Here is a 21,966-nt window from a genome sequence, read left to right as displayed (position 1 = left end):
AATGAAAAAGGTGCTGATTTCTCCTGAGTTGGTTACGGTAATAAATGTATCTATATGACCAATAATTTCCCCAACTTAACAGAGTTTCAGATGGACTGACATATACATATCCATGGCAGGTATTTCAGCAGCTCCATGTTCATTTCTGTACTGCTGGTTAGCACAGAATCATTACTGTGGATACAGGTGAAACCCCTTTTTTATGTTTACTTCCCCACTTTATTTTCAGAGGCAGCATGGCATGCAGGGAAGCAAACAAATACCTAAAATCGCAAAGCTTCTCACTGAGTTGATCTTTTTACATGGTTCCCTCATTTTTATCCTTTTTCCTTTTCTTTTCTTTTAACAATTCATTGCATTCCAAAGGCATGATGGCTGGGGGTGTAAAACTTCATCTTGCTTCAAAAGTATTATAGAGTGACAAGGGTTTATCCTATTAAACTATGACTTCCTTTCACAAGCTGAATTCTGTCTGTCCCTCTGTAAGTGGCCGTTTATTGGTGTTGTGCTAAGTAACTATCATAGTGCAACAAACATGGTAATTGGCTGAATATAAAGGTTGTGGCTGGTTGTTTTTGTTTTTAAAAATTAAGTGCTGATTATAATTTAGAAACCCAAAACCCGAGAAACTAAAGTGTCTTTGTATGAAGCGTGGGTTTTAAGCATGAAAAGAGGGTAGCAGGCTCCATGCCCTTGCATGAGGATTCAGGGACAGTCTTGGGTGTTATTCAGATGCTCAACATTGAAACCTCACATAAAAAGTGCAGCATAATTACTTCTGAGTCTTAGGAAAAGCAAAATTCCTGATTGTTTCAACTCCAGTTATAAGTGTAGATATGTTATTGTTCTCTGTGCTAAGGAAACTAGGAGTTGCAGCAAAAGTGGTGAGGCTGAAATGAAAAGCAGCACCTAGTTCCTTCTTCCTGAGAGACAGATGATGCAGGGAATTAGAATCTGCCACTCTTGCAGCACAAAATATTTGCAATATGTCATGTCTGTCTGAGGTTTGGTTGTCTCAGAAATGTTACCTCTGGAATAAAGCGGGAGCATAAGCAAGCGGTTGGTTATCCTGTTACACGATCAGAATGACCTGATTGGCACCCAAAAGGTTTTATTAGTATACTTGCATTTTTTCACAATTGGAAATATGTTTTAAAATATATTTTCAATGTTGTTCTAAGCTAAATCAGCCGCTGCATTCATGTTAGAGTACTACAGTGTTTGTACTTTCTCAAATAAGATAAACATGTTCTAAAATTGTTCTGCTGCATCTAAACTGTAGTTGAATGTTACAGCTTGGAGCACTATTATTTATTATTATTATTTTTATTTTTTTATTATTACTACTACTACTATTACTGTTACTATTATTACTATTATTTTAGCAAACCGAAAGGGTTTCTTTGTGGGTTTCATTAACGTGTTTAATATTGCCACATTATCTGCAAGTTTGGGATTCAGCAAAAGTGCTAATCTTGGAAGTGCATATACATTTCAGCCACGATTTTGGAGAATATCCTGCTGTTGAGAAATGTACGAAAAAAAGTATGCACTCTAAAATGTCTAGCTTACTTTTGTTTGTTTGTTTGTTTGTTTGTTTCCTTTTCTGTTGATTTGCGGAGCATGCCATTAAGACTGACCGGTTACAGTGTCTGGATTCATATCAGCTGGCAACCTGTTCATCCAGTGGGTCTACTCTTGATTTTTGTTTCAACACACTGCGCTGCTAAAACACTAGCTAAATGCCTCACTCTAAAATAATGCTTTCATATATATTTACATTTTTAACCCATAATTTCTGTATTCGTTTCAGTTTTTAAATACATATGTTAACTGTAATGTGCATTAGTGTCCTGTTGACATGTGATCTCCAACTCAAAAGTGGGGACAATTAATACTCACTTCTGGGGTTATGAATACACTATTCAGTGGTGTCATTTATTATCAGTGATGTACATAAAGACTACATTCCTACAAATTCCTGACTATCAACCAATTGTTGATAGGGAAGGAAGGGGAAAGCGGGCAAAACTTTTAGAACTATGTTCAAATTTTCAGAAAAATTCAACAAAAAGAGCAAAAACAGTCTCAAAGTTGTTCCTCTCAGACTAGATAGTTCATCACAGGTGGAGCCCCCACTTTCTGAAAACCTTGTCATAAAAAGCAGGGGGGGTGTAAAAAAGGATTCAGAACTAGAATGGTCAGCTGAAGTAATTCTTGGATGAAGAATTGGCTGAAGCAATTCTGAGAAGTAAGAACCTCTGAGTATGCACTTTTCAGTGCCTAAAACAGTGCTGGGGGAGAACCACAGTAACACATGGAACAGCAGCTACTACTCACAATGGAGACATACTAGGTTCCTGGTACTCTTTCAGTCCCAGCTACCCATGGAGCCCATAGTTCAGCACCATAGGGGCTTGGGGAACGGGAAATTAGAAAACACAAACTTTACTATCACAGTGCAACCATAATGGCTTCCTCTAGATCTTTGAGCAGGAAGTGAGCAGTATGTGGTCTATAGACAAAGGAGGCACAACAAAGGTTTATTAGGCCATATTGTTCTTCCAGCTATATCCAGCTATCCAGCTAATTCTTTGTAGCTGATCTGACAGTGGCAGAATATTACATGTACCATGTTGGATCCTCAGGAAGTTTCAGTAATCACCTGAAACAGCCTTTGGAAACATGTAAAGATCAGGGATTAGTTAAGCTACTTCATAGAGAAGTGCAACCAGTCAAAATACCAGTCCATGTGAAACATCATTAATGACTAAAGCCACACTGGACTATTGAGTTTTGAACTGGGCCTTGAAAATCTTTGTTAGGGATTCGTGGGATTCAAATAAAGGCTCAGACTGGAGAATTAAAAGGAGGCAGTAAGCTAATCAAATTTATGAATTATTTAAAGGTTGGGAAATGAAACATTAAGTATATTTCAGGAAAGGAATAATAATAAGAGCTTGATAAATTGAAAAAAATTAGACTGGCATCAATTATGTAGTTGAATGAAGATATATTATTATCCACTGTTAGCTGGGAGAGGAAGGGCGATCCAGGTCAGGGAACTAGTGGTGGTATATGCAGCTGTCTCACTTTTAGGTTCCCTTTGCTAATGCATCTGAGCCTTGTGCTGCCCAATGGGGTCCATGGAACAACAGCCAGCCACTTAGCTGCTTTGGTGAACACCTGTCTGGAAGGAAATCCACAAAAGCTATAAAATGTCTCCCTCAGTTCCCTCCACTTTCTCTGGCACTATTGCTGGCAATTTTAGCAAAAATAAAAATAATTACAACATGGTTGTCACAGGCAGAGAATTTTGTTTTCATCTTACCAAGTTATCTGTGCCTTCAGAATACTATGGATGCAGAAGTATATAAGAAATACTAAAGAGGAAAGGATTATTCGGAGGGTGAGTTTCCTTGGTAAAAAATGCAGATAGATACCACTGAGAAATGGCAATCACCTCTAGGAAATCAGCAGCAGACCTCACATTTTCCTATATTAAGAAGGCAAAGCAACTGAGAGTACTATTAGCCAAACATGGTTTTGGGATTTTTGGTTTGGGTCGTTTTTCAGATTTGCCTAATGTCTTACATGTTAGGTTTGCATCTGGATTTTTCTTTCCAGCTGTAGTATTTCAAATGCCATCTGGAATCTGAAGATCAGTTTGAGTTGTGTTTGTTGCCTGGGCCTACACCCTTATTGGAAAAACCTACATAGCGTAAGAGAAAAGATGGGGACTCCTTCTCTTCCATTTGTATTGGAGGAATGCCGAGTAACCAGAATGCAGTTGATTCGGAAGATAAGAGACGATTATACACAGACTTTAAATATCCAATAAACTGAAGATGCAAATATAACTATTACAAAGGACTTTTAAAAAAGTCTTTGAATTTCTTTGTCTGATAGATTTATTTATTTATTAAAGTTATTGAAGGTTTCTTCATATAAATGAAAATTTTAATTTAAATTCTGTATGATTTTAGAGGTCTGATGCTTTTCATGTCTCCACTGGAACTTCCTATAAGGGATGTCATTTCTATGTGGTCTTGTACCCATTTTCTTTTCAATCTGTATGCAGGTCTGCAGCACAGACAACATTCTTAGCATTTTTATACAAAGGCAGTGGATAAAATTTGTGTCCAGCCTACATACAATTTTGAAAGTCTCTCTGGCCTGAGTTGCAGTAATATTTCCCTTCCTAGCACTCCTGTGAGATTACGTTTTGGGTTCCACTTGGTTAGATGTTTTTTATGTGGGGGCAAGAAGGTGAGAGAAAGCACTAGAGAGAACAAGAGAAATATAGGCATTTACTATAAATTGTGATTAAAATACCAGCAGATTGGAGAGTTGCTTCAAAGTCATTTTTAATGTTGCTGAGGGCAAGAGGCAGCATGTCAAGTCATGATGATGTAGTGAAAGCAACTTTTTTGAAGTAATGAGGCACTGTTCAATTCCCAGGATGCTTCTGGTGATGAACAGAGCAATGGTGTGATATTCAGTTTTCAGAGTTCGGTATTTTCTCTGTCAGTGAAGAAGTGGACAGCCCCAGGCAGCTTGCTTAGCCTTTTTTCAATACTTACCAGCCTGGCAAGCTGGTAAAGTTGCTTAAACATTTCATTAAAAAAAATCATAAAATGCTCTCACATGCTCTGATTTCAGTGCAGATCAAAATTGGAAGGTGCCTATAGACTTACAGACAGGGTGAGGAAGGTGCATTTAAAATGTCCAGATTTGAAAAAAAAAAAAATAAAAGGTGTGATGGTTTGTTAGTTACTATACACACAAATTGGTTTCCTTACTCTTTAGAACTGTGATTATGTGAACGCATTCTGCAGTTTTGTGTCATCTCATACAAATCATCTTGTATTGTAAAAGTGGTATCGTAGAATAATAGAATGGCTAGGGTTAGGGTTGGAAAGGACCTTAAGATCACCTAGTTTCAACTATCCATTTTTATGCGAGGTGCTTCATCAAAGTCAGAAAGCTATTTGGAAACAAAGCTGTTCAATTATGCACTTTCCTCTCTCCATTACTTCCCACAACTACTTTGGAAAGGTGAAGCTGGGGGAAGAGTCATGACGCAGAATTTGCAAACATCGTTTCCCAAACCCTCCACCCAATAAACAGTAAAAATGAACAGTGTTCGTGTCATGGCAGTAATTAGAGCAGGGAGAGAAATTCTTCTTGAGCTCTGCTGCCACTTTAGGCTTGAAACACGCAGAGGCCTGGGTTATTGATGTATGCTATTTGCTGGCCAGGAAAGAGGAAGGGTTAGGTATGTAGCAAGAAAGGCCCATACAGGAAACTGTAAATGGGAGCCAGGAAGGAAACATAAGCATAGGAGGAGACTGTGGAAAAGGAAACGAGAGATGCAGAAAGTATGTACATCCACAGATGTCAGGATGCAATATTTGAAAGCTGAGTTAAGTTAATGCATGTAATTGAAATTAAAACTACAGCCATTTATTTTTTTCTAAAGCCTGAGGTCAGGACATAAAGTGCAACATTTATCCAATGGCCTGTAGGTATCAGGCTGAATGGGTTTTTCAGTTACCTGAAATAGACATATAGTTGCATGGACAGAATTTGCTTCAGCAAAACGTTTCACTGTAATTAACTGCTCTATGTGTTTTGTTAAAGCAAGGCTGTAATGTAAAAAGATGAGTATGTTTTTGTACATGTTGAAATTGTTCTTTGAAAACCTTTGAAAAAGTTTGTTATTAGAGTGTGTTACTGCACGTACTACAAAAATTACTTAATTTCTCCACAGATAATTAAAATGGTCAAACCATGTTAGACATGAAGGGCAGGTGCAGTTCCCTCGGGGATGAGACACAGTACACAGCAAGCGGAAGCTTTGGCTTTATGGAAAGTGCATCATTTCCACGGAGGGAGCCCTGGCTCACTGACTCTAATCAAATGGGGACCTGACACGGTAGAGTCCTGCTTGGGAGTGAAGCTCAAGTGAAAGTACTGTAGGGGTGAATAATACAACTTACACTGATTACCAGATCATATTTATGCACTGTCCTGTTTTGCTCATTAGCAAACAGCAAGTGCTGTTGTCCAGATTCTGAGATCCGTAGCTGGCCATCATGTTGGCACCCAGACAGGGAGAAAGCAAACTACCCCATCATACCAAAGCAAGGAAATAAGATGTGCCTGTGAGTCTACATACTTGGATTGGGAGGCTAATTTTTTTTGTTGTAGGAAGTCTAATTTGGCCATCACTGGCAGAATAAAACAACAGGGGTGCATTAATGGTATTCTAAATGCTCTGTTGTAGGCAAATAAAGCTGGAGAAATAATTTTTATCTTTGTAGGTATCAAGGCTGATTTTACTTTTCAGATCAAATTGTTTTTTCTCAATATAAAAAAGTTGGATAACATAATTGTAACCAGACTTTGAGCTGAGATTTTTATCTCATTGATCTAAGGTTTAAAATATGTTCTTCACTGATTTCTTCTTTTTTGCATCTCACCATTATTTATTCTGTTCTTCAGCACACAAAAGGGCAACAGGTTTCATCGACTGATACATCATTTTTCTGTTATTGGTGAAATCATGATGGGTTTTGGTACTGTGTTGTTTTGGACTTTGTAGCTCTGAATCAACATGTGAGCATGTTAGTGAGAAGTAAGTACGAAGGACTAATGATACCACGGGTCCAGACATAACAGAGCTGCCTGTAAAAGTTGAGTTGTGAACCAACTTCAGAAGGACCTTTCTGAGAAGGAGTAGTAGTTGGTATTGGAAATCATGGATTTGTTGACATAAGACGGAATTTTACAAAACACAGGGCATTGGCAAATTTTGTTGTCTGTGAAATCAGTGTGAAACTCTCACCGATACCAGCAGGAACGGAGGCAGTACTGAGCACTTTGAAAATCCCTCAGTGAAAACTTCTTTTTGATGGAGAAGAGGGGAAGCTAGCTGTAGTGCTGTGCAAAATTTATTAAGATGGTTTGCATATGTAAGCTGCTGCTTCAATTCTTTGCTTGAAAAGCTGATTACAGAGGTGTTTAGGATGAGTAGGACTGAGGCTAGAAAAACATAAACTAAACCCACGCTTGCATATGAACGTCACCCACCACAGCACAGGAAGGCATGTAAAAAATAATCAAAGCAACAATTTAGCAATGTTTTTTCTCCCCTTGCTTCACTTCTGCAATATTAATACTAAGAACATTTTGGTTCCAAAACATTTGGGGAAGAAACAGGTGGCAACTCTGCTGCCTACATGTCCCTTTACCTGTTACAGTAAAGACTTGATAATCTCCCCCACTGTTTCTAGGCACGCAGTCAAAAGTCCTTAATAGCAGAGGGTCATTATGAGTATGTCTCAGAAGGGCTGAGGGCAGTGCACACAGTAATAAATGTCTCCTTTTTGATTTACTTTCATGTCCTTGTTTTTCCTTATGCTGTTTGTCACATTATCACATCCTTATGCTATTTATCACATTTTTATATCAATCAAAAAAAAGAACTTTCACCAATAAAAGAAAAAATACATAAGGTTTCTCCAGGATTAAACATTTTGACTGTTTTGTTTGCACAGTCACTAATTACGACCAGAATACCATGATATTTTAGCTGTATGCAACCAGACAGCTTAGTCACACCAGGCATGTCTCCTGCAATTTCTGAGGGGAATATCTTGATATTCATGTCAAATAGGACACAATAACAAGAACTGTAGCTTGTAAAATCTGTGATACCAGGTGCAGACTTCTTGGAGGGGAGCATCAATGTAATTATTATTTGGAAGATAATTGCTTTGGCTGGCAAATCTTTACCTATATCTAAATATTTCTGTAAAATGCACAGAAAAAATAAGATTCATTCCCATTTTGCATCTCGTTCCCAGCTCCTTGTGGTCAAAATGAAACCAGAGAAGATGGCAAAATAATTCAGCTACCTCCCTGCAAGACAGGAGCATGGATTGTTCCTGCCATCATGGCCTGTTACCTCTTGGTTGCAAACATCCTTTTGGTGAACCTGCTTATTGCTGTTTTCAAGTGAGTGATATACTGCAAATACAGACTGGGGGGGATGCACGTTACCCAAAGCCTAAGAAGGCTGCTAAACTAAAAACTTTGGCTAAGACCCGTTTTCAGAGGATGTGAAGGTGAGAGGGACAGAGGGAGTAGCTTGTCTCCAGGTATAGAGGGAAATGCCAAGTTCTTCACATTGTCTCATTTCCAACAACAAAGACTCCATGGGAATCATGGCAGAGAAGCCAGAATACTTAAAGTTCAGTCGTAGCATCTTTCACTCCTAATAGGGAAAACAAGAATGAAAATACTTCCCTTTCTTATTGGGTTGTTGTAAGGCTCCTTGATTATGCAGAGCAGATGTACAGTGATACTTCAGAATGACTGATTGCCACTGTGTTTTCCTGAAGCACAAACTTTCTTTTGTTCCTCTTTTTGCAAGGCAACATTTATCACTAATAGTGAAATACATCTAGAGAAGGTGCTGTCATATCAGCTTTGGCGAAGTACCCAAAACCATTTCAATCTTTGTTGTTTTCCTCCTCTTGTCTTCTAGCAATACATTTTTTGAAGTCAAGTCCATATCCAATCAAGTATGGAAGTTTCAAAGGTATCAGCTAATCATGACATTTCACGAAAGACCTGTTCTCCCACCTCCTCTGATCATTTTCAGCCATATGACTATGATATTCCAACACCTCTGCTGCAGATGGCGGAAGCATGAAAGTGACCCGGATGAGAAAGACTATGGATTAAGTAAGCCTCAGACAATTTACAGAGAGGCACTTTCCAGTGCCCTTGGTAATATCTAGTATTTGACATGAATAAAGGCTAAGTCCAGCACACTGATAACCTTTCCAGCAGAAAACTACTTTTAACTGCAAAAATCTTACCTGAATCAGTTTTACCTGCATTCCCCAGCCCTTAGTTCTCCTCAAGTATTAATGAGGCTACATTTTTCTGGGATTTTTTGGGATTGTTCCCCCCTTTATTCCTTCAAAGGAATATGGTTTGTTTTGCTGTTGCTAGAAGTCTGTTATTGCTGGAAATCTTCTAAGAGTCCATTGCACTTCCAGACCTCAGTTTTACTTCAGAAGACATGAAGAATGCATTCTACTTTTTCAGCAAACAGCACATACTTCTGCCCAAAACACTTTTTGCCTGGATAATCTGAGAGATGAAGTAGCTACTTTGTAGACACATGTTCTTTTCTTGACACTGACTCAAACTGGAGGAGTAGTTTTTCCAATCGCTTTTAATATGAGCCTCCTTAGGCATGATGGAAACCCTGACAGATTATTTTGATAACACTTTTTCTCCTTTTCTCTTATCCAGTTTGTCAAAGTAGAAGATCTCCGCCTCCGCCAATGCACATGCCAGAGGCAGAGAGCTTAGGGATACGCATATCTTCCCAATATTAGCCATGCCACAGCCCACTTTTTTGTGAGGAGAGAGCTGGAGGCATGTGATAGCACTGGAGATGCAAGCGCAATTAGCTGTATCTATCTGCTTCTAACCAGCAGATAATTAAATTGCCAGATAAATTTGAACCCTGCTTTTGAAAGTTTATTCCATGAATTCCACAATAAGAGGAATGTAGTTAATTTCATGTGTTAATCTTTGCCAAATTCACATTTTCCCACTGTTTCCACAGAACTTTTCATAACTGAGGATGAACTGAAAAAAGTCCATGATTTTGAAGAGCAGTGCATAGAAGAATATTTTAGAGAAAAGGATGACAGATTCAATTCCTCCAATGATGAAAGAATCCGTGTCACTTCAGAAAGGTGCACTTTTCTGTCTTTTCCCTATAAGTTGATCTGGAAATGTGTTTCTGTTGCCATTCTCACCTTTCTTATCTTCTTCTTGAAAGGGAAATATATGAGGTATTTTTAATATCTTAACTAAAAAGTAGAATGATAAAAGGTGGTGAATTTCTTCTTTTTTTTTTTTTTTTGTGCTAAAGCAAATATTCCAATGTTCCTCAAAGTTTTGAAAACATGAATCTTTCCAATTGTATTAGAACACAACTGACATACATAGTGAGAAACACAAATTATCCTTACATTTCAGTTCTTAAAGCACAACCTTAGGGGCACAAGTGGTCAGAACACAGTGGGAGGGTAAATAAGAGTTCCTAAATTAAAACTATGGCTTTAGCACTGACCTACTAGCCGTTCAGTCTTGTTTCAGGATAGCTTTGCTAAATAAGTTTGTTTCTTTGAAAGCAATAGGGATTCAGCTATTAATTTAGAAGGAAATAGATACTTCACCTACAGCAATGAAATAAACAGAGGACAAGGGTAATATGCTAATTTAGTGGAAGTTGCTAGTCTTTAAATTGATCAGTCCTAGAAATTCATAAATCTGTTAATCTGCTGCGGTGCTTATATGCTTTCATTCCATGGCAGCTGAGCAACAGAGTTAAATTTTGAGGACAGAGTTTGTTATTTGATTCGTAGTCCTGTTACCCATAAATATTTTAGGGCAATATCTTGTCAGATACTAAAAAAAATTTATGAACCACTGAATAGTCCATTGCCTGAGTACTCCACAATAAGCTGAATATAGAGGTCAGGTGAGTTGTCATTGTAATTGGTTACACAGATGTAACACTTTTCTCCTTATACACAGTCTTCTAGCACTGCTCCTGATGCAGCTATGCCTAAGACATGTTTTCTCTAGGCAAGCAAACACCTTTTTAATTTGGTTTTGAAATAAATCTGTCCCAGAGCAGGATTAGTAGATATAAAATCCTTTAATTATCGCATTACTGAAAACAGCACTCCTAAAAATACGTATCTTAGAAAAGGGTAATAGAGGGGAAATACGGTAAGCCATGGAGTGACTTCCTCTTAAAGAATTGCCAAGTGATTCAGCTCTGGTTGGACTAGAAGAGACAAATGAAGAATGAAATTACAGAGGTCTGTATAATTATGAGTGCAAGGAGAGGATGAGTAGAAATCAACTGTTTGCTGTCTGTCCCAGAACAAGATATAGGGCAGCAACAGATTAACCTAGCAGGATCCCAGGTTCAAAATAAACCAGAATCGGTGATTTTTCCATGCGGTAAGTAGTGGAACAGAGCAAATTCTTGAAAGCTGCTAAGGTCTAAAAGAAGCTGATGATGTCAGCTAAAAGTACACGTGGGTTCAAACAGAGACTAGGTAAGTTTATGGAAGAAAAATCCAGTAAAGACTGCAAAATACACTGAGATCATACTGAGTCCATTAATTTCCTGAGCAGTAAATGCTTAGAGGCTGGAGAATATAAGGGGGGAAGAATTACATGTTCTTCAAAGCAAGATCATGGTGTAAATTGGTTGGTCATCCAACTGTGTGCCTTTTTTTCTTATATTCTTATAGTCTAGTGGTCAGAGAACTCACCTGAAAATCATCAATTCAGGTTCAAATCTCTGTTTGGCCATAGCTTTCCTTTTGGTGGCCGTGGAAAAAAAGAGGCATGTTTGAAGCCTCTGTAAATAAGAAGTGATCCACCTGAGACCTTCGTATTTGGGACATGCACTAAGGCCTTGAAGTCCAGTCTGTCTCTGTGTTGGACCTACTTTATAGGAAAAAAGCCCTTATCTCTATTTTAAATGAATAGCCTAAAGCACCTCATTCCAGAAGAGAGTTCAAGATTATGAATCCTAAATGAAGACAAGCACCTGAGCCCTACAGAGAAGTAGTTCTTTAAAAATCCATTTACCTCAGTCAACAGTGTAATGTGGAAACCAGTATGCCCCAGCTGTGTAAGGGAGACAACGGTAGCGACCCCATGATGTACCGGGGACACTCCCAGACCCAAACACACTACTAGTACTTGCAGCAATTAAATCCCAGGTGAGCACAGTTTCTCAATTCATAATAGCTCTCTTATTTCCTTGCCAAACCAACTGCAATGCTTTACCACATAAGGCAAGTTCAAATACATCAACGATCTGAGGAATACTTTAAAAGGTGCTTGAGAAATCAGAGATACCCAAGTATCCTAAATAACACACGTTTTAAAAACTAGATGCCCAAGTCTTTCATTTTGCCTGCAGTTATGGCCAGGGAAGATTTCCTTGAAGTGTTCTTAATCTAAAACTTCAAACGTTTGTTTGTTTGTTTTTAACCTGTGGAACATTCAAATATTTAAAATCCAGATTTACACTTTATAGTTTCTATGTAAAGACATCTTTGTATGATAAACAAGAGATAAAAAAATATAGAAGATGCAAGACTACAGTTTCTCTTCCAGTGTCCAGTCATTAGCCTGTAGTAGTAGACCAGGCACCAAGCACAATGCCATGAGGTATCAGTTTAGTCATCTGTCCAATTAACTCAGCTTTACACAACGTCAAATCAAACCAGAAAGCCCCACACATGTGAGTGAAGTTCCCCCTGAAGAAATTCCATTTGCAGGAAGTTGCAGGATACAGGATCAAGAAGGAATGGCCAGGACAATCCCTGTGTGACATACCTGCACCTGGACCTGGACTGCTCACTGCCTTCCCTCCATGTGCCTCTGATACGCCCACCAATTGCTTGAGCAGCTCCTACTTAGCAATGGATTTATCAGAGTGCCCCCAGTCCTACTTGGAGGAAGAACAGCTGCATATCATAGGTGCAAAACACAGTACTCCTGGAAGAGGGATTATAGGGGCTAGCACTGGAGGGGAAATGGGAGATGGAAAGAGAGCCTTGCTCTGAGGCTCAGCCTAGGAAGGTCCCAGACAGGTTAGGAGCTCAGGAAAACAACAGGACATCCCATTTCTTTCTGCATTGGCTTGGGTGTAAATGAACAATTTCAGCTAAGCGGTCAGTGGCTGTGCTGTGTCAGACCACAGCACCTTGTCTGACTCACCTACAAGAAGTTTCAGTTCCTACTTTCACCCTGGCATCCAGTGGGGGCCCTTTTTGATTCAGCAATCATCTTACTTTTCTAAAAAAGAATACCACTGAGGTGTCCAGATTTGGTGTCACCATACAGAATCTCTCTTTTACCTGATCCTTTCATATTCTGAAGTTAAAAGCTTGAAATGACGTTTGACATCAAAAACCATGCTTGACGTTTGTCTTTCCCTGACTCCAGTTAGTAACTTGGTGGAGTAGCTCACTGACTAGAATCTGTCATGAGCACATGGGAGTAGCTGCAGGTTAGTGATGCACTCAGATGAAGTGATTGACTAGTCAGAAAAACACAAAGCAGTACAAAGCTGCAGGTGTTTCCCTAATTGCATTTATAAGGTTAGGCAAATCTTGGTGAATCTCCTGGAGACCCATGAGGAAAACAAAGTTGGACAAATCCACTTCATTGAGGCAGACGAATCATAACTTTTCCTGGAGAGCCTTCCTTTCTAGTCACCATGAAGTTTTTCAGTGGCATATTTTGACCTGCACAGAGGCATGCGTAATTTGATAAATACTGAATTTTTTTCCTTGATCTGGCATGAAGCCACTAAAACAATCTCTTCAGAAGGTATTTTATCTACATGGACAGGTCTTGACTCTTTCAAACCCAATGCAAAACCTCTTGTTGATTCCAAAGGGAGCAGAATCACATCCTAACAGTATTTAAAAAGCAGATAATCTGGCTGGAGTAGATGTTACTATGTCATCTTTGGTACTATATGGTGTTCATTACTACAGCACCCTAACACTTTATAGTTTGCAGTGCAATTACACTAACAGGATGCATGTGAATTAAGACATAGTTATTGTCTTGAGTTCAGAGATGGCATGCCAAAGTGCACAGAAATAGATCTGGGTTGGTAAAAGGGCCATTACTGAGCCTGCTGGGCCAGGCCATATATGCAGAGTGACAGCAGGAGAGGTCTGTGAATCCCGCGGCCTCTCTCCGTGGTCACAAAGAGTTAAGTGGTCTTAGGCTCCACATGGGAAAGCAACGAGGACAACCCAATGTCCTTAGCCTGCAGAAACCACTGCATCTAAGAAAATTGGCTGACTACTTGCATTAGCAGTGCTTTACCGAAAGATGTCAGGCAAAGTACCAATGGCTTGTTACGTGCTTGAGAAATGCTGTCCGCAGTTTCTTTAAATCAAACCATTGTACAGAAGCTTATAACAAGCAGGTAGATACCTCTGTAAGTGACTTTCATTGTCTACAGTCTTTGCAGCAGCTGAAAAGGATTTTGAAGTACAAATCATACCTTAAAAATAGACATAGGTTCACAGAAGAGACTTGTGAACTAGCATTCAGTTAATTGGTCTGCTGCTGAAAAGAGTGACTTACTCCAATTAAATCATTATTTCAGTTACATTATTGATGATCTGACCTGCAAAAGTTAAAAATAAATATAACCAAAATGAATGCCAGCAAAAGCTATCATCTCCCAAACCATAATTTAAAAGGCTCATCAAAAGTAATATAAAATCTTTGCCAACTTCCCAGTTATGGCCTTTTATTTATTTCCTGGTTACTGAATATGGTCTTCAGATAACCTAGGCTTGTTTCACTATTAGAAATTGTTGAGCTTCAGGAGAACACGTTTAATACATATTTTACATGTAGCCTCCTTTTTTTCTGTTTTCATTCCCATCTGTTTTGATGGCTTGTGCCTTCTCATACATTGGATAAATATTGCTGTAAGGCAAAGCACAGGTGCAATGAAGGCATCATACATGGGTATTGTGAGACCCCCAAAAGGTTTATACTGTCTCCAACACACATGGGGCAAAAAATGCAAAGCAAAACTTGGTCATTCTTATTTTGAAATAGGATTGTATTTCAAAACTGTTGCTGAAGGAAATACAGCTCTAGCTGTCTATTCACTGAGTACAAGATAATAAAAAAAAATGGGAAAATAAAAGATTTTGTGTAATAAAACTTACTGAGGACCAGATTATGATTGTATTTCTCCAGAACATATTCTTTTATGACCACAGTGTTTGGCTGATGTGATTTTATTATGTTTGTAGTAGGATTACTCCCAGAGCATGGTGCTGTTGTGTGTGATGAATGATTGAGCTGAACATTAAACTAATATAAAATATCACTACTTAAAAGAATAAATATTAGTTAAAAGGTCTGGGAGTGGCCATATGCAATATATATAACAAAAAATAACTGAGTTCAGCTAGTAGCTTTGGTTTTGGAGATCATCATCACTCAGGCTATTACAGTCAGGGTCAATCCACTGTAAATACAGTTATGTACTTTTCAGTTATCTATGCACATTTCTTTGTACCTCTGGTTTCTGAACCCAGACTGCAGTATCCTTATCTTGTGGAGTTTCTACATAAATTTCCCAAAACTATCAATGCACTCACATCTGTGATAATTCCACAGCAACCAACAGAATACGTAACTCAGAAGTCTCTCTTCATCTTGGCCAGCAATACCACTGGTTTTACACTCTGTGCCTCTGTCAGTAGCTAATAGATCATGTTCAGGGAAGGCAGAACAAATACATGAATGTGTACCTGCAAGGTATGACTCTAGGTTCTTCTTATGATGCATTAGTTGCATTCAGTAGCATTGTACAGCCCTCATGGGAATACAGTATGCAAGGCTTACTTCGCTATGGACAGTTGTACTCATATTCCAGATACCAGATACGCAACCAAGCACAATGGTTCAGCTGGCTATGTTTGTATTAAGAATTATTTCACTTGCGTACATCTCGCAAAGAAAAAAAAAAAAGAAAAAGATAAAGATAAAAAATAAAGAAAAAGAAAAAGGAAATGTTCAGTTAGCTTGTTACCTTCACAGAATGACAGAATGTTATAAATATTCCAGTTCTTGGGTAGCTTTAGGTGGGTAAATGTTTCTTTTTGGCCATAATCTGAGCATTCTCAAGTAAAATCCAGGAGGTTTCTGAAATTGTTCCATAGGACTGGACAACCCTAAAATCGTGATGTTGCATCTCTTCATCGCCTTGGAACAGTTGTTACAGAATATGAATGTGTGATGAGGCATTCAATTATTAGCTGATATTTCAAAATTATAATTGTTTTCAATAAAATAGCAGCTCAGATAACTAATAGCATGTGGGAAGATTCAACTGCTTTCCATATATAAACTATGGAATTATATCCTGTGCTTGCAATAACATTAGTCAGTTGTGTTGGAGAAGTTGGTAGAACAAGAGTTAGACTAGTGCCTAAATGGTAGCCAGATCATAGAATCATAGAACAGTTAGGGTTGGAAAGGATCTTAAGATCATCAAGTTCCAACCCCTTGCCATGATGAGTAGAATGAGATTCTTTGAAACTGCTAGTTTATTTCTTACCTGATCATTCTGTTGAAGTCTGATGGCAGCAATACAGTTACTTCTTTGCACTGGATTTGCTGTGCTTGTGCTTTCAAAACTCATGATCTTCAACAGAGAAAGCCTATATTTCACAGGAATGTGAGACTTGCTGTAGGGAGTGGTGTCACACTTTCTTGCACAGGCAGGTTGCTGTTGCTCATTACCATGAGGCAGTCAGACCTTAGTGTTTCACCAGCTGAATATCTGTGCATTAATTAACAAGGCATAAATGCTACCCAATACTCATTCATTGCTAAAATCTGGTTTCCTTCTGGGCAAGAAAGAGTGTTTATGGTGTTGCCAGTTCCAGGTCAGTTGTGCTTGTGGAAATTCAACTAGTAGAAGATGATACTTACCTCATCAGAAACCCTGACTATGATTGACAGGGTGCCAATTAATATTTGAGTATGAATTGCACCAACAGGCAGAGAATAAGAGACTTGTGAACAGAAAAGTGTAGAAATCCTGCCATTTGGTACCTGTTATTTCTCTGTTCATTTTTCAGTGTTTACAGGAATGGAAAAACCAGAATTGTAACCTTAAAAATCACACAAAGATAACTATATAAATGTGTTGCTTTTTATACTATTTTGGCAGATAATGGAGGTCCCTGGCCTGCCATAGGAGCTACAATCAGAGAAAATAATTGCAAGAAGAAATTTCATATGTGCTAAAGACACTTTCACTGCGTAAAATTAGGGGACACCAAACCTTTAGTAGAGATGTTTTAGAAACCAGAAAATTGAAATGGTTGAAAGCCATCAGTATGAATTTGTACAAAATTTACCTTAAAGTCAAAAATAATTTTAAAATGAGACAGACCAATAGTGCAGATCAAGTATACTGAAGTTTAAATTAGGATCACACATTAAATTATTACCTATTAATACTTTAATCTGTTTCTTTATATGTTAGAATAGGTAGCTAAAAAATAACTTTAAAAGCCATCATGTCAATCTCTAACCTATTAACACAGACTACAGAAAGCACAATCACACTAATGGAGAAATCTTACCGTGTGTACCTTATCTAGGTTGTGTATGGTTGGATCAGAACTTCCTCCCCGCAGTTTTTATGCATACTTTACTTGATATTACCCACAGTCAATATAATAGCTTATACTTTTTATTTTATATATATATGTATTTACGAGCTCATATGTATATAAAGATGAGCTAAAGATTAATCAGAGAACAAAGAAATTATCTCCTTAGCTCCACATAGCACTAGCTATGTTTTACCCTGGGGCAAACACCATTAAAAAAAAAAAAATGGGATGTTACCTACCTTCTATGGCACATTGACCACTTTCATTATATTATTTAGATCTGCAAGTAGCTGTGGTGATCCTGCCTGTGGCACAACTTGGGATGTCATGTGGTGTCTGCTCTAAGTGTTACTCATTCATAACAACCTAATTAGAAGTTTTGGCAGCAAAGAGGCAGCAAATCATAGTAATGTTTCTGTAATAACACAGTCCCTGGGATAGAATCATAGAATCAAATAGCAGCACAGATAACTAATAACATGAGAAAAATTCAACTGCTTTCCATATATAAACTATGGAATTATATCCTGTGCTTGCAATAACATTAATCTGTTGTGTTGGAGAGGTTGGTAGAACAAGAGTTAGACTGGTGCCTAAATGAGAGTAAGATCATAGAATCATAGAAGACTAGGGTTGGAAAGGACCTTAAGATCATCTAGTTCCAACCCCCCTGCCATGGGCAGAGACACCTCACACTAAACCATGACACCCAAGGCTCTGTCCAACCCAGCCTTGAACACCGCCAGGGGTGGAGCATTCACAACCTCCCTCGGCAACCCATTCCACTGCCTCACCGTCCTTACAGTAAAGAACTTCTTCCTTATATCCAATCTAAACTTCCCCTGTTTAAGGTTTAACCCATTACCTCTTGTCCTATCACTACAGTCCCTAATGGAGAGTCCCTCCCCAGCATCCTTATAGGCCCCTTCAGATACTGGAAGGCTGCTATGAGGTCTCCATGCACATGCAGCCTTCTCTTCTCCAGGCTGAACAACCCCAGCTTTCTCAGCCTGTCTTCATACAGGAGGTGCTCCAGTCCCTGATCATCCTCATGGCCCTCCTCTGGACTTGTTCCAACAGTTCCATGTCCTTTTTATGTTGAGGACACCAGAACTGCACACAATACTGCAAGTGAGGTCCCACGAGAGCAGAGTAGAGGGGCAGGATCACCTCCTTCGACCTGCTGGTCACGCTCCTTTTGATGTAGCCCAGGATACGGTTGGCTTTCTGGGTTGCGAGCGCACTCTGGAGCCAGCTCATGTTCAGTTTCTTGCTGACCAAGGCCTCTGCAGGACTGCTGAGAATCTCTTCTCTGCCCAACCTGTAGCTGTGCCTGGGATTGCTGCGACCCAGGTGTAGGACCTTGCACTTGGCATGGTTAAATTCATGATCTTGGCATCAGCCCACCTCTCAAGCACGCCAGGGTCCCTCTGGATGGCATCCCTTGCCTCCAATGTATCAACCAAACCACACAGCTTGATGCCATCAGCACACCCAAATTTCCCTTTACATTACACAGCAGAGACCCTTGGTTTAACCCACAATTTCCTGAGCAAGCAATATTTATTTGCTTAACCATTTTTACAGGGTTTTGAAGCAGCTAAGGTAGTGTAGACTGGCTTTGAATTTTAAGACCTGTTTCTTCATGTCTGTTTTGGTGTCCTATTACCTGAACTTCACTGCTTTGTAGAAATTAACATGTTTAATTCTTCTCTTTTTTTTAAGGGTAGAGAACATGGCCATGCGACTGGAAGAAGTAAATGAGCGAGAGCACTGCATGAAGGCGTCTCTGCAGACTGTTGACATTAGGCTTGCTCAGCTGGAAGATATGATGGGACGAATGGTGATTGCCCTAGAAAAACTGACTGGCATAGAAAGAGGTGAGACAACCAAGATACGATCCAGGACCTCATCCGACTGTACTGATGCAGCCTACATTGTGAGGCAGAGTAGCTTCAATAGTCAGGAAGGAAATACTTACAAGCTTCAAGAAAGCATAGATCCCACTGGAGAGGAATCCATGTCCCCAACATCTCCTACGATCACACCCCGCATGCGAAGCCACTCTTTCTATGCAACAAACATGAAGGACAAGTGTGGGCTGGAAAAGTTTGAAAGCATTTTTAAGGAAAGGTCTCCAAGCCTGCATCGAGCTATCAGTTCCCACTCGATAGCAAAAGAAGGAAAGATTCCCTTAGCCCCTACCAGCACTTTGTCAATTGCCCCAGACTCCAGAAGACCTTCTTCTTGTATTGACATCTATGTTTCTGCCATGGATGAGATTCATTCTGACACAGAGCCTCTCGACAGCTCCATAAATATTCTTGGTACTGGAGATGCAGCTTTGCAGGCTCACATAGCCTCCTCCATTTTGGCTAACAGTGCGTACATTAGCAGTACACCTGGCGAAAAAATCTCTGGCAGGAGTCTTGATTGTGAGGAAACCTCTGGAATAGAAACAAGAGCATTTTCTTCAGACTATTCACAAATCACAGATTGTCAAATCCCCTGGGATTCAGACCCTCCATTGTATCATGCTTTAGAGCGATCTAAAAGCAGTCGTTATCTGGCTACAACTCCATTTATTCTAGAAGAAACACCAATTGTGAAATCTCACAGTTTTATGTTCTCTCCATCTCGGAGCTACTTCAGCAGCCTTGGTGTCCCAGTCAAGACCGCAGAGTACACAAGTATTACAGACTGTATTGACACAAGATGTGTGAGTGCTCCCCAGGCCATCGCAGAGAGGGCCAGTTTCCCTGGAAGTCTTGGAGGTAAAGTGGAGGACTTGGGATGTTGCCACCCAGAGAGAGAAGCTGAACTAAGCCACCCAAGTTCTGATCATGAGGATATTGAGGCCAAAGACAAAAAGGGGATCCCCTTATCTCCTCAAGATGGCAATTCTTCAAGAGCTCTGCCCAACAGCATCCCAATTCCTAAAATAGAGCGGGCCAACAGCTACTCTGCAGAGGAGTCCAACATGTTATATGCACAGCACACACGAAAGAGCTACTCTATCAGCGACAAACTTGACAGACAGCGAAATGCAACAGGCCTGCGAAACCCTTTCCAGAGGAGTAAGTCCTCAAGGCCAGAGAGCAGGGGGGACAACCTGTCCATGAGGAGACTGTCAAGAATGGGAGCTTTCCGCAGCTTTGAAAGCAAGCACAGCTAGGCCTAGACAAAGCTCACCAGCAGTCCAAGGGTCACCTGCTCTCCAGTCCATCTTTCTTAGCAGAACTTAAAAAATCTCTCTTGTCACTCTTTGCCAACTCCAGTTGGCATTAGGCACTGGTCAAGAGAGTACGTTGTTGGTCTCAGCATTGCCCACTGAGTTACTGCATCTTGCCCCAGTTGACATTTGCACTTAAGGAAGAAGAGAGGGATTAAAGCTGTACAGAGTTTTCAGTAAACAGCAGTTATAACTAGCCCCTTTATGAAGTCACAAGAAATAAATTAGTAGGTTCAGAAATCTGCCTTTTATTAGAAAGCATCCTAAGGTCTTTGATCATCATTAAAGTTTGCAGGATACAGGAATTAACTGGCAAAAGACATGTACAAGTTAGATGTTCTAAACTTCAATCACAACTTCTTTTTCATCTGTTTCACTGTTGTGATGGATGATGAAAAGCATTTATTTCTGTAGTAAATGGAAGCAAACAAACCTAAAGTCTCCCAAATCCCTTGCATTCCACACTTCTGGAGATGAAGAAAAATGAACAAGATAACAACCATAACGTTCACTTGTCTCTTTTTGTATCAACTTCTAGTGCCACAAAAAGTTTGTATTTTCAAGAGCAGAAAGGGAAATGAAATGTCTTTTGTACTGCAACTTAAATGGAGGAAAGATTTATGTTAAAATATCAGGTGATAACCTGTATAAAACAGGCATTCCAGATTTTAGTGCAGCTGAGCAAGCTCAGGATGAATGTAATTAAGTGGAATAGTATATATTTATTTTTTTAACCACATTTGTCACCAGTATGTTGACATATTTGACATCAGTATGTTGACATCACAAACGATGTGACAGAACAGTAAGAACAGGGTGATCAGAGCACAGCACTGTAATATTGTCAGGTTCTCACTGCTCCATTTCATTAGGTATACAAACTGGGGAGATCTGTCCACCAGGCTGCTACCAGACTCTTCTTGCTGTTCTGTTTGAGCTGCCAATTTTTCTCATCATTCACTTACATTATTCCTAAAAATATACACCTTTTTTCTTTTTTTTTTTCATGATAACACAGCCATAATTGAACATTTCAAAGTATACAAGATGTATCAGTCTCAGTCCAGATTAATGCAATTAGACTGAAGTTGCTTAAGGGAGAATGTTCTTGGCAGAGAACTGGATAGCACTAAAAAGTGTATATGCTTTTAAGGTAAGTTGAAGGACCAAAGTGAAACTGTACATGTCTGTAAACAGCAAAAGCCATCCGTTGAGACTAGGATTCCACCATTCAGCAGCATACTACACAGTGTGTATTTCAGTAGGCTAAAGTCTTTCTAGGTATGGCTTTTGATTGAAGATAGTCGTAATTCCATTGACCCCATACATGTTCCAAGGGTCCATAATGTCAACCAGAATTTCAAATTTCTCATGAGAAGATACCACAGTGGTCACAGGTGGAAGGGTATGCAGAAGACAGGAAAAGGGTGG

General features: G+C 39.4%; 1 protein-coding gene across 10 annotated transcripts in view; it reads left to right on the top strand.

Annotated features, from left to right (window-relative positions):
- The window catches only part of TRPM3 (transient receptor potential cation channel subfamily M member 3), a 376,067-nt gene extending 354,781 nt beyond the window's left edge, over positions 1–21,286 (top strand). For all 10 annotated transcript variants that reach the window (XM_062641264.1, XM_062641255.1, XM_062641248.1 and 7 more), the window contains 4 exons: positions 7,872–8,022; positions 8,555–8,754; positions 9,653–9,785; positions 19,029–21,286. In XM_062641264.1, coding sequence (XP_062497248.1) covers positions 7,872–8,022; positions 8,555–8,754; positions 9,653–9,785; positions 19,029–20,478 — 1,934 coding nt within the window. In that variant the 3' untranslated portion in view covers positions 20,479–21,286. The remainder of the gene's footprint in view (positions 1–7,871; positions 8,023–8,554; positions 8,755–9,652; positions 9,786–19,028) is intronic.
- The last annotated feature ends 680 nt before the right edge of the window (positions 21,287–21,966 follow it).

This window comes from Pezoporus occidentalis, unplaced genomic scaffold (genome assembly GCF_034315485.1).
Source record: "Pezoporus occidentalis ecotype Australia unplaced genomic scaffold, CSIRO_AGI_Poc_V1 ctg117, whole genome shotgun sequence".
In the NCBI taxonomy this organism is placed as follows: domain Eukaryota; kingdom Metazoa; phylum Chordata; class Aves; order Psittaciformes; family Psittacidae; genus Pezoporus; species Pezoporus occidentalis.
The sequence above is the reverse complement of the archived record's forward strand: the minus strand, read 5'-3'. Positions and strand labels throughout refer to the sequence as shown.